This window comes from Anas acuta, chromosome 4, assembly GCF_963932015.1.
Source record: "Anas acuta chromosome 4, bAnaAcu1.1, whole genome shotgun sequence".
In the NCBI taxonomy this organism is placed as follows: Eukaryota; Metazoa; Chordata; class Aves; order Anseriformes; family Anatidae; genus Anas; species Anas acuta.
This window is the reverse complement of record NC_088982.1, coordinates 15609342-15622276: the sequence shown is the minus strand read 5'-3', so window position 1 is coordinate 15622276 and position 12935 is coordinate 15609342. Positions and strand designations below refer to the sequence as shown.

The 12935-nt window shown below is 43.8% G+C and overlaps 1 protein-coding gene across 2 annotated transcripts in view; it reads right to left on the bottom strand.

Annotated features, from left to right (window-relative positions):
- Positions 1-8510: 8510 nt before the first annotated feature.
- LOC137855625 (ADP-ribosyl cyclase/cyclic ADP-ribose hydrolase 2-like) overlaps positions 8511-12935 on the bottom strand; it is a 52585-nt gene continuing 48160 nt past the window's right edge. Inside the window, exons 14-15 of one of the 2 annotated variants that reach the window (XM_068679948.1) lie at positions 11920-12006; positions 8511-9980 (exon numbers count right to left, since the gene is read on the bottom strand). In XM_068679948.1, the coding sequence (XP_068536049.1) occupies positions 9899-9980; positions 11920-12006 (169 nt within the window). In that variant the 3' untranslated portion in view covers positions 8511-9898. The remainder of the gene's footprint in view (positions 9981-11919; positions 12007-12935) is intronic. The other variant, XM_068679949.1, reaches the window with a different exon arrangement.

Sequence of the window (12935 nt, the reverse complement as noted above, 5' to 3'; positions counted from 1 at the left end):
TTGTAGTGCTTAATTGCAAGCAGCAGTAATAGAGTCCCCTGACAAGGAAAGCTATTGGCATTTTGGGTCAGCAATTGTAAGGCCTGGGACAGGAATTACATGCAAAACAAAGAGCAAACTGCTCCAGCACAGGTCCCCCCAAGGTGGCAGCTCCCCCCAGACCCCCTGCCCCTGCATGGGCTCCTCTCCACGGGCTACAGCTTTGGTCCAGGGCCTGGCACTGCGGGGGCTCTCCATGGCCGCAGCCTCCTCCAGGCCACATCCACCTGCTCCACCAGGGGCTCCTCCACAGGCTGCAGCATGGAGATCTGCTCCGTGTGGGACCCAGGGGCTGCAGGGGGACAGCCTGCTCCACCAGGGGCCTCTCCACAGGTCACAGGGGAACTGCTGCTGTGTGCCTGGAGCACCTCCTGCCGTCCTACTGCGCTGACCTTGTGGCCTGCAGGGCTGGTTCGCACTCCTCACTCTTCCAGCTGCTGTATCACAGCAGTTTTCCTTTTCTGAGATACTGAGGCACAAACAACATCACTTATTGGCTCTGCTCTGGGCAGCAGTGGGTCCCTTTGGAGCTGGCTGAAACTGGCCCTTATCTAACATAGGGCAGCTGCTGGACTCTTCTCACAGAAGCTACCCCTGCAGCCCCCGCTACAAAAACCTTGCTACATAAACCCAATACATAATTGTATCTAAAATAATAATTGTATTTATAATAATAAACTAGAAAATTAATATGCATGGCCTTGCCTGAACTTCATCTTTTTCCATCAAGAAGTGTTGTCCTGGACTTCTCTGAGAACTTCATGCATTTACCTAGGATTCTGGACATCCAGTAGTTTGTACAGAGCAGGAAGAAAACAGCACACACATAGTACGTTAATAGATTCTGGACATATTGACCTCATTTCACATGCTGCCTGCATCCAGAGGCAAGTGTAATAGCCCTGTTACAGGAAATGGAGCACTTAAAAGTCTGCAGCAGCTTTATGATACTGTGACACAAATGCTAATCTTATCCATGCTGCTTGCAACACATGCATTTGATGTGTGCTATTGTCTAAGGTGACATAGGTCACACATGGAGTTTTTGTTATTTCTGTGCTATTTCCACTAAGACTTACTCAAAACATAAAAAATAGCTCCTTGACTTACAAGCAGCACGTTGTCCACAGAACCTGCTGATGGTGATTCTGTCTACAGTAAATTAAAATGTTAAAGCTGAGGCTGACAGGTCAAATATCCAATGTTACTCACATTTCATTATAACTGCCAGAAAGTTACAAGTAGTACTGGCCAGTAAAAGATCTTTTACCTGAGGCTATCTCATGAATTTTATAGGCAAGAGCATCCCAAGAAGACCTGTTTCCTACAGTGGACAGCTGGTTCTGTTTCTGTTGGTAGCAAGAGCTTGTAACTTTGCAGAGACCTGTTTTGAGTCAGTATATCCATGGCAGAGAAAACTAATTACAATAATATAAGATCTTTAGACCTTTAGTATGCTACTCTGTCACCCTATTTAATAATGCATGCACATTGCCAATAAATCTGAAATGTTTCCTTCAAGCAGTGAATTTGGGTTAAAATTCCCTGCATCTGCCAGTATGCTAAGCATCTCAGAAATGTGTCTCTTTGAAGGGCATGGAGGGGTGCTGAATGGGAAAGCAGTCAGAGAGGCTGGCTAATCCCACTCTACTCTCCAGAAGCTTCCCTAGTGCAGTTATGGACGCAGTGTCCATGGTGAAACCTTCCAGAGAGTACATTCTTTTCTCCAGGCATTGACCTCTTCTAAGGCTTACGTATTCTTGGGGACAACCAAAAATCCTAACAATTACACCAAGAAGAAAAATTCACAATGCATGTTTCTTCACTCCTTTTCCAGCTTTTTATTTCTGGGTCTCTGATGATGGATCTCCTATCCGTTCCTCAGGTGACGTTTTCCTGCAGTAGTTCCTCTTTTCCCTTCCTCAGGTCTGAGATGCTCAAGCGGGCCTAGGCAATGGCTGATGCCCTCCTCCTCTGAGTACTCTTCCACTGCCAGAACTGCTCCTTGGAATGGTGTCCAACATGAATCCTAGAATGCCACGGACCACTGTCACTACATGCAGAGTGCCACTCCATCCACGCGTGTGGGAGCTGTGCTGCTTCCTGTTTGGTCAGGAACAACCTGATGCACCAGTACATTCTGAAGGCCACCCAGCTGGAAAACAGCTTGGCAGAAAAGGACCTTAGGTTCCTGGTGGACATCACATTGAACTAATGTTCCCTTGCCGCAAAGAAAGCTAGTGGTATCCCAGGTTGCATTAGGCCAAGCATTGCCAGCAGGTTGAGGGAGGTGATCCTGCTCCTCTACTCAGCACTGGTGAGGCCTCACCTGGAGTGCTGGGTCCAGTTCTGGGCTCCCAGAAGAAGAGGGACATGGAGCTGCTGGAAAAAGTACAATGAATTGCCATGAAGATGGTGATGGGACTGGAGCACTTCTCCTATGAGGAAAGGCTGAGAGAGCTTGGGCTATTCAGCATGGAGAAGATTAGGCTCAGGGGGATCTCATTAAAATCATTAAATACCTGCAGGGAGGGTGCAAAGAAGATGGAGTCAGGCTCTTTTCAGTTGTGCCCAGTTCCAGGACAAGAGGCAATGGGCACAAACTGGAACACAAGAGGTTTCTCCTGAACACCAGGCAGCACTCCTGTGCTGTGCAGGTGATAGAGCCCCAGCACAGGTTGCCCAGAGGCTGTGGGGTCTCCTCCTTGGAGATCTTCAAAAGCCCCCTGGATGTGGTTCTGGGCTGCCTGCTCTGGGGGCCCTGCTGGAGCAGGGGTTGGATGCCCAGAGGTCCCTTCCCTCCTGAGCCATTCTGTGAGTCTGTGAAAGGCTGGGTTCTGTCCCAGTAATCATTAACTGAAATATTCCTGTCAATACTAAAAGGAGTTTTAACTGAATTCAGGTAATGATGGTAACAAGATTCTTACCTCTGGCTAGAAATATTCTGCAATGGACTCTATTCTGGATGTATTTACCACTAAGTGCCTAGGAACTCACAGGACAGCCCAGGCATTTTCTACTTTCACTGTCATTGGTATTTAGTACAACTCACACACTGCTGAAAATAGTACTGGAGGAGATATATAAATAATTTCCTACCCATTTTTAATTTACTACATCAAGCTTTATCATGCCAAGACTCAGCCAAAGTAACCTTGCCTGAGCTAATTGAACATAATGTCAGTGAACAGAGTGGCAATTTTAGAAATGCAGAATAGAATATTTCTGCTGGGGAGCTGTATAATTTTTGACATTTAAATTAGAAAGCAATTACTTTTGCACTGACGTAATTTGTCGTGCTGTACATTCCCAGATCAAAATCAGTCATCTTCCAATAAATTATTGCTATTTCATTTACTTTCAAATAATATTGTGAGACTGTGAGCACAAGCAATGCAAACCAAAAAGACAGCAGATATTAAGTGATTTTGCTCATCTTCTTTGAAGTGTTGATTATCTTTTTTTTTGCTTCAGTGTTCAGTTATATTCCACAGCCCATGTGCTTGTGCCTTCCATCTCATTTATGTATGAGTATTTCTGTTTTCCTGGGGGACTGAATAGAAACTAGACATAAACAGGAAAGGAGAATAGAATTATGGTCATACGGCACATGTGTGGCATTGGGGCAGGGTTGAGGAGTTAAAGAGGACTCTATAGCATCAGCAGGTCTACAACAAGGTTTCCTTGACTTTGTGTGCTTCAGTTTAGTACTTACATTAGGAGACATCTCAGACATTGTTAAGGATGTCCTTAACTTGCCAGGATTGTTGTTATTCTCTTGGTATAATGATATGTTGATGCTGGTGAGGTCTTTTTGGTTTTCAGAAAAGCTAATGAATACCTTTTGACACACATAATCTGTATTGCAAGTATATTGCTGTGTAGAAATGCTCTTTCTCAAAAAGTTTGGAGTGATAAAATGACTGGATTAGAAAAGAAAAATCAGCTTGCTCTAGTTCTGTTAAGCTAGAATGTTTGGACTAGTAATTAACCAAGGTAGTATGGTAAGAATGCATTTTGGTATGAGATTGAAAAAAGTCTTGTCTACCCTAATGCGTTAACTGATGTTGTGTCATGAAAGAATGTGTAAAACAGATGAAATCAAAGGTACACTTGAAAGAGAGGCTGCCTTTCCTGTAGTCTTTCCTGAGTATTTTGACCACAGAGTCCCCCCACTTCTGCTGGGGCATATTAGAGTAACAACTGATTTTGTTTTCAGTAGTAAAGAATCTGCCTCTCAACTTTGCTCCAATCAACCTGTGACTTTCTGTCATCATTTTGCAAAAGGAAGGACTGAATTTCAATCTAGCTATGTCAATCCAGCCCAATAATCAGCATGCCACAGGGGATATAAGATGATGCCTTTTTGCACTGCGAGAAGAGTAACAAAGAACGTGAGAGGGTGAAGTAAAAAGTCACTAATTCTAACAAACACATCGTGTTTAAAAAGTTTGATCTCTTTAATACACCAGAAAAGAGTGAGAAGTGTCTGGATGGAGAATTCCTTTCACCAGGAGAAGCTACCAGTCCCCAGAACACTAATTCCCCAGAATTTTCAGCACAGGATATAAAAAGAAGTTGCTGGAACATGAATATTGGCAAAGTTTAGATTAATTTTCAATAATGAGGCTGAGTAACACGCTACCACGGGAAGAGTGGGTACTTCATTGACTGGCGTTATCAGTGAGCATGAGGCTACTGGCCTTCCTGGAAATGGTTGCATCAGCCTAGTGCGCAATTCCGGGACAGAACAGAGGCACAATAAGATGAAACTAAAAAGCTGTAGCATTTGTAAGATCAGCTGAGAGACTAGGATGACCCTCGTGACTGTAAAATTTAAAAATATGATCTCATCATTCGTCCCATTCAAGCAGTAAATCTCAAATCTGGAGGTTAAATTGTTTGCCCCATGCCAAACAGCAATTCCCTAATAGGCATAGAAATGAATCACTACCTGCACAGTGCATTCGATACAGCTCAGAGGAAAAGGCAATTTATTAATGAAAAAAGGATCGTCAGTCCCAGAACTTGGTTAAACTTATCAAGACATTTGTTATTCTTTTATTTCTTCATGTATGAAATGTCTGTTACTACTCATGAAAATTATGAGCCTCTGACAAGAAATTGTGGAAACTGGCACTGTTTTCCTGGTTCCTGTTTTTAGCAATATTTTAGTGCAAGAACTGTTACCCATATTGATGTTTTGTTTATTTCTGTAGTCTGTGTTTGCCTAACCACTTCTCAGTCTTTCCACAGTTTGCTTGCCGTAAACGAAGTGCACAGCCACACACTGATGTTACTGAACGTCTGTCCTCAGGGGAAGCCAGGCTGATCCTTCTGGTCACCTGCCTTTGCATGCAGCACATTGTAGCAAAAAATATGGCTCTATACAAAGCATCATGATGAATAAATATATTAACTATCCCAGTAACTGTTAGCCAATTATACATCCCCTTTTTGCCTGACCCACAGTGTGATTTTGCTGATAGACAGGAGACCTTTAGCTCTAATTCCGAGGGCCTCAGCGGCAGAAGTCCCAGGTCTGGTTGCAGCACGGTACCATTGCTTTGGTTAGCATTTCAAGAAGAGTAGGAATGGAAAAAAGCTGTTCTCTGGAGTCTCCCGGTGCTGCGAGAGCTATTAGTGTAGCTCTCCTACCATGTATTTTCTGTGGTTCTGCTCCTGTCCTACAGACTCACTATTGTTTTTACCTTGTCACCCATCTTTGTGTTCTACATGCAAAGTGATTTTGTTGGGTTAGCCAGTGCCTCACTGCTTTCAAACACCTTAATAGGAAAGATCAGTCCATTAGCACATTTAGTTGCCATCTTAAGCCTGTGATTTTGTTATTAAGAAGAGTTTCTGAGATGCAGCCTCTTCTCATTATCTTCCTGGCAGGTTTTCTCAACTAAAGGCTGATCTCACTTTTCTTCTCATGCTACAGGACTCTTTTAGGTAAGAAAATGCCTAAGGGTCACTGTTTCAAGTATCAGGGAGTCTTCCCAGGCACATGCATGAAGGGCAGCCCACGTCAGTGGAGGTGAAGGTTCTGCCTCTGGATGATAGTCCCTGCAGTGCTGTGGCTATGCCCAGAGTCCCATCAAAATCAGTCCCTTATTGCCAGTGTCTATGGGAACCCAGATCCACTGCGCTATACACTGCCAACACACACATAAACAAAATCAAAAACCCCTCTTCAAGGACTATAGATTAGGTTACAGGTACTGCAGTAAGAATTTTGGACCCCAAAAAAGCAGGATAATAGCTTAAGAAAAAAAAAAAAGTTTTTGGGACCTTGAGGGTAATATTTATTACCTTTCACATGTTTATACCTTTGTTTCCAGGTTTTAGCTTTTCCTCTAGACCTGTAAGGGTTGTTGTAAGGGAAAGTCAGCTTAATTTCACTTATGTCCCTATATGTGGGTCTTGGAGAGAGCCGGTGGCCCTGCAGGGTGACTGTGTGGAGACTGAAACCCAAGTGAAGGGTGGGGGAGCTACCTGGGGTCAGCCAAGAAGAAACACGAGAGGTAAGGACCCAAGAGGAATTCAGGCTATTTGCATTTGCTCCTATTGAGCCTTCTGACCCTATGAGAGGCCAAAATGCTTTAAATCAAACACCATGATACATGGTAAATACCCATGGCCAAGCAATGACTGGCGAAGAGAACAGATCTTTCTGTGTTTCATTAGCTTCCTAATCTCAAAAATAAGCGCAGGAATAGCAGGCTCTAGTCAGGTTAAGTACATCAAAGGCTGAGGGAGCACGAATACAGGGGTAATGGGGTCACAGAAGTAGCTTTCATTGCACTGTACGGTTCTGGGAGGGCGCAGTGCCGATATCACCTTATCACACAATGACTTGGGTGCCTCTTGGGTTTCCGAGCAGTGCTCTTGGCAGTGTTTGCTATGAGCCTGGGGCACCATCTAGCCCATTTATCTTGAACAAGTTGTGACAGAGGTTAACTTCATCAGGTTGAAAGCATTTTTTTCAAAATTGGACATGTTTCAAACTAGGTTAGGAAATATTTCTTCCATGTTGTGGAAAAGAATGCATGCTTGATTTTTCCTTTTATTTAGGTGTCTGTGAATTTGGGCCTCTGTATTAGTTTGGGAGTGTTTTGGTGTACATGTTTTCAGCGGAGCAATTGGTTTTGGAATGATACTTGCCTGGCAGGGCATGTCTGCAGGGCATGCCAGCCATGTGAGAGTGGATAAAAGAAACCCTTCTCCCTTCATGAGTGCAAGTGCGCCACTGGGGTTCTGCCCCCTCTACCCTGCCACTCCACCTGCAAATCCACAACATTTGCAGCTCCTTTTGGCAGCAGAATAACCAATCCAAACGAAACCAGGTCATCATCAGGTCAGTTATTCTCCTAATGGTAACTGTGGTTTATTGCCAGGTTTCCCTGTGAAAGTGTGGCATTTTGCACGCTTTGCAATGTGCACTGCCTTTTTCAAAAGCACAGATTTGCTTTTTAACGTTTTATTATGCAATCCCTGATAAGAACAGTAACCTTTCTCCACTAACATGGCTGAGAACAGCATATATGTATATCTTTGTTCAAGATAACAACAGGATGTTTCACTTTCCACTGCCTACAAATTAAATAACTTCTCTGTACATGATGGAGGAGGGAGCAAGGGGAGCCTGGGGAGGATATGTCCTGAGGCCTTTCTCTGCTTTCCTATGCGGAGTTTCGTATTTTAAGTGAATTTCTGAGTTATTTTTCCTGTGCATTTCTGGCTGCTGGGAGACATTTAGCTGGTAGTCATGGGGTTATGTTTACTCCATCTGAGCATACGTCTAACAGGTCTGTGCTGCAGACAGTTCAATGAAACTTGATCAAACCAAGACAAACCCAAGTTATTTGTTAATCATCTCCCCTTGCAGCACACCATGCTTGTCTCCTGGCTTGACATGTATCTCCTGTTCCTTGGTCACACCCAGATAGGAACAAACTGCTTTCAGATAGCCAGAGGCACAGGAGGGCCTCCCTCTCAACTCAGATCATCCCCAAGTGAGAGGCAATCACCGGAGGCTGTGCTGTCCCCATGCCTCATCCTCGTCCCTTGCCCCTCTGGTCCCATCCCCACTCCCCACTGATAGGCATAAAACACCTTCTAACAGTAAATATTGCTGCAAGTTTCCATACATCCTCAATTCAGGCTAAGCCCCCACACCACCCCCATGGAGATGGCAGGGCCATACTCCTTCATTAATGCCTGGAGGCAGGTTCAAAAAAAAAAAAAAGGTAAAAAGTAAGAAGTTTGGGAAGGAAGAAGAACAGAATGAAAGATAAATTCTCTTGGGTTTGCTTAGTTCTTACTCTCACAGTTAAACATTCTGCAGAAATCCTTGTAAAATTATTCCATTTACTCTTGACTTTCAATTCATGCAAAAATCACCCTCTCTTTTAGGAAGCAGCTTACTTTCATGTCCAGTCTGAGGTTAACTAGAATGTGAAACTGAGTTAACAGCATTTGCCATTAGCGATTTTATTAGAGATCTTGATTTGAGAGTCAATGTTTTATAGTACATCAGAAAAGGTACAAAAGTGAGCTTGAAGACAGACTCTTGACTTATAGTCAAAAATAGCCTATTTACAAGTATTAATGTATGTCTGAGTCAATGCATCTAAGCAGTTACATTGCAGAGTGCAAATAAAAATCATTTCAATTCATGTAAACATTATGGGCAAGGGCTTGGGTATGGTCAAGCTATGCCCAGTGCGGGCTCCTGTATTATAGAGCAAAGGTTTACCTAGAGGTGCTCCAAGTTATACTAGCTTGTGTGGTCACTAAAATACACGGCATCACAACCTCCTGCTTGTGAGTCACACACTGCAAGGCCTCACCTTTCACCTCAGCACCTGAGGTCAGGAGAGACTCCTTACTGCGGCAGCCTCTGGATGTTTGTGTCTATCCCAGTGGATGGCCAAGCTCTGGCCTGAGGGGCCCTTTATGAAAGCTGGGAGGCTCACACTTACTGCTATATTAAGAAAAGAATGCAACCTGAACCACAACTATGCTTCCAGTAGGGTTTCAATGGGAATGCCTGAGTCAGTCTTGCTATTTTCTCTCCCCAGCTACCCACCAGATGTGTTCTTACAGATGCTGGCAATGCTCTGAGCAGCTTCTGGTCTCTTCTTGGCTCAGCTCTGCTGTTTCCCCACCAGCCACTTAGTGTGGTGCCCATTAGAAGGTAAGAATTGCTTTATCTCTTCCGTCATCTGCTTTGCATGATCAGAGGTGCCACAGTCCCTGGGAGGAAGGATCAGAGAGCCCTGCCTGGCTCTGCCTGGCTCCAGGGCATTGCCCAATAAATGAAACCTCCAACCTCCAGATGCAGCTACAGGAGAAATCCCAGGCCTCCCTTATTGATTCCCCTGACCTGTACAAATCATTGGTGTCTATAACGTGTGCCACTGGGCAATATTCCCTGCTGGGGGATATTCCATGTGCTCCTGCCATTTCCCTTCCAGCCTTTCTGAGGCAGCACACTGATCAGGCAAGTTGTGTATCCACTGGAAACGCCCCAGGGAGCCCTGCCCTGGTGCTCTGTGCACAATGGGAGCTGCACAAGAGGGAAGAAACCAGAACAAAGCTTCAGCCCTCAACCATCATACAAGTCCCTGGCCCTCCTGAAACAGGACGTTTTTTTGCTCATGTGTGTACAGGAATCACACGTAAGGTACCACCTCCTGCTACTTGCCTGTTAGTATCACAGCAAGGACTGCTGGTTATTGGCTCTGTACACCATAGCACTATTTGTCCCTCTAAGCTATGTAGCCACGTCTTTTCCAGTTTTACACACAGATGATAATAATAAAAAAAGTAAAATAGTGTGGAGCACCCTGTTTCACGAATTTTCCATGCTGCTGGGGCAAAGCCTGCAGTCCTCGTGGTCAGGATTACGTACACACTGAAGGAGCTGGACTGGCCTGGGATAAAACATAAAAATAAATATGTAGTCACCACATGCAAGTAGAACAGAGAAATTCCACAGGTACTATATGCAACATGAAAGTCAAAGTGCATGTTACCTCTGTGTGTTATCAAGTAGATTCCTTAAGGTAACTTGTTTTAGACACTGCTGCAGAAAGGTAACTTTGTTTATAGGCATTGGGACAAGAGAAAGCGCCTATGAGGTGTAGTGAACTCACTGCATGCTAGCAATGCTCTCATAGAAAAAATATATGAAAGAGAAGATATCTTTCACCGGCTACAGAGTTGCTGCCATGCTGGAAGTTCATCATCCTGCTTACCCTGCGGTAGCCCCTGCTGATAACATGTAGAGCTGTTGCTAAAAATATTATTTAGGATTAGATGTTTTGTTACAAGTACATTCAGTGACCCAGGTTTTTGGGTTACTTGTGGAAAATATCGCTGACACTGACAAAAACAAGAGGTAGTTATCAGCATCAATTTCTATGTGGCACTAAATACCAGATGCTGAGCTGAGACAAATGCACACAGTTCTGCCTGCAGAGATTTCAGAGGAATTATGCTAACTTGTCCTGTCCATCCTGAAGAGTTTTACTGCACATGTAAATTGCTTATTTTATTATTGCTCTCTATGCGAAATAATAATTTAAAAATTGTCCATGTTGCTCTACATAGTTGTTTATGCATCTGTTAGTTAAGTGCTGCCTAAAAGCTCTACTTCTTATTCTATCTTCAGAAGCAAGTTGTGAGTCTCAGCAACATACTCTTCGTAAAGTGCTGAAGGTTTCTTTGTGTGCTGCGCCATGGGGGATCTAAATTACCACATATTTCTTCTTTCTCCCTGGTCCCTTAGCTTCTTTGAACTTAGGCTGAGATAGTTTGCATTTGCTTGCAAGTCCTGGAAGTATTGGTTAAAGACTGCAGTTACCCAAAGAGAAAGCAAGTCCATGAGCATCATGATTTGGCAGAAGTACGCACTACACCAGTGTTAGTTTTTTCACGATGTGCAAGAACCCATTAACCAGGTTCGGCAGTACCTAAGCAGGGATCTATCACTGCCTTCAAGAGAAAAATCCTAGCACCATGTAAGGTATTTACAGGGCAAATGTTTCTTCCACAGACAAACATTCCTTTATTTAAAACCAATGTCATGAACTCACTTATTTATAGAAATGTTTGTTTACTTTGGAAGGGTTCTTATCGAAGTATGACTTTTTCATTCTGAAAAGCTGTTCTTAGCAGATAAGATAAGATTATAGAGCTTTATGAGTAAAACTGAACCCTGGCTGCTTTTTTAATGTCACTAAAGAACATTCTTCCTCTGTGTGAAGGTCTCTGAACTGACACAAAAGGATAAAGGTCCTCAGGCTTTTGTAACTCCTCAGCAGGCAGAGATTTCAGTCAAGTCAGAACTTGGGCTGTTCTGCTTCCTGGAATCTCTTGACAGTGGGGAATCATACTAATTAATAATACTTATCATGTCCTGTGTCTCTCTCCCTGACAAAGTATCTGGATGGAAAGGAAGCTCCAACTATAGCGAAGGAAGTAAGGAAGGACCATCCTTGACACAGTGTGTTATCTGCATGCAGCCAGGAGGAAAGCTGCCTGCTTGGTTTTGATTATCCTACGTAAAAGCCTGGTCAGATGACGATCTGTTGAAGGAGGCTGGATTGCTTCTTTTCTGAAGGCAGCTGAGCGTGCCCAACAGCAGTGACCTTCTGGAGTGCAGGGCAGAGAGCAAGCTCCAGCTGCAGCCAACAGGAGCTCTGCAGCACGAGTGGAAGGCCCTGAGAAGCACACAGCACACTGAAGAGGTGTGCTGGAAGCAAGAGGGGAGTCTGCTGTAGTTTGCTGTAAACCAGGAAAATGATATCAAGCAGAGACGGAGATGCAGTATTAGTTTTATGTTAGTAAGCAGACACCAATGAGAATTACCTGTAATTGTCTTCACAGGTGATCGTGAAGTTTCTCTCTTCTAAGATGCGTTTTAACCTCTGTATGGAATGACCTGAGCATGACTCACTGGAGAGAAAAGTCTTTGTTACTTGTGTTCCTCAAGTGTGCAAGAAGCCCAGCTGAATTCAGTGCTACATCACTTTATTTCAGATAAGATTCTTAAAAAGCAGATATTAATCTGATTTGCTAATGTGCTGTGAAGCCCACATTGGTGTGTGGTGCTTTGACTGCCATTGGGCATTTGCCTGTAGGAACTATTTGACGTTCAGTTGCTTAACTTATACAAAAAGTTTTTTTCAGGAAGCTATCTATCTATGGGAAGTAATTCAGAACCATTCACAAGTTCAGTGTACTCTGGAACTGCTCCAGAGGTGCTGGTGACCTCCATCCACAGGAACGTGACATAAGGCTCATTCAAATCTGTGGAACGAGAAAGGGATCGAGTCCTCTGTGCAATAGAGACAAAGCCAATCACAAAATCCAGAAGCTATTTCCCGAGTAGGACATAAGATCAGTGGAAACAGACAAAAAACATGGGAGGAAGCAGGATATGGTCGCCTGTTTGTTTGGCTCAGTGTGCTGGATACTGCTACTCCGTTTAGATAAGAGTCTGTTTCAACTCCTTTTCCATTTGTAGGAACCCCAATTTGGTTATTTCTGTTCTGCCCAGCTAATGGTGTTTCGTGAAGCTTCTAGCAATGTCATACCTTGGAGATCTTTATCTTAATTTGCTTGCAATAGCCCAAGGGGCCCTCAAGTTGCAGGGAGAGGATTGCCAAATGTCAGAGACAGACAGAGCTACTACAAAAGCCTTGTTAGCCTGGGCAAAAAATCATCTCTTGGTCCAGAGTATGGGACACAAACATATTAGGACAATAATACAATACTGGGACAAATCAAGGACTGTTCCTAACACATGGCATCAGTGGAAAGCAGAGCCAGCTTTTCCTTGTTCACAAGACTTAGCATATCTTATCAGTGATTCAACACGAGAT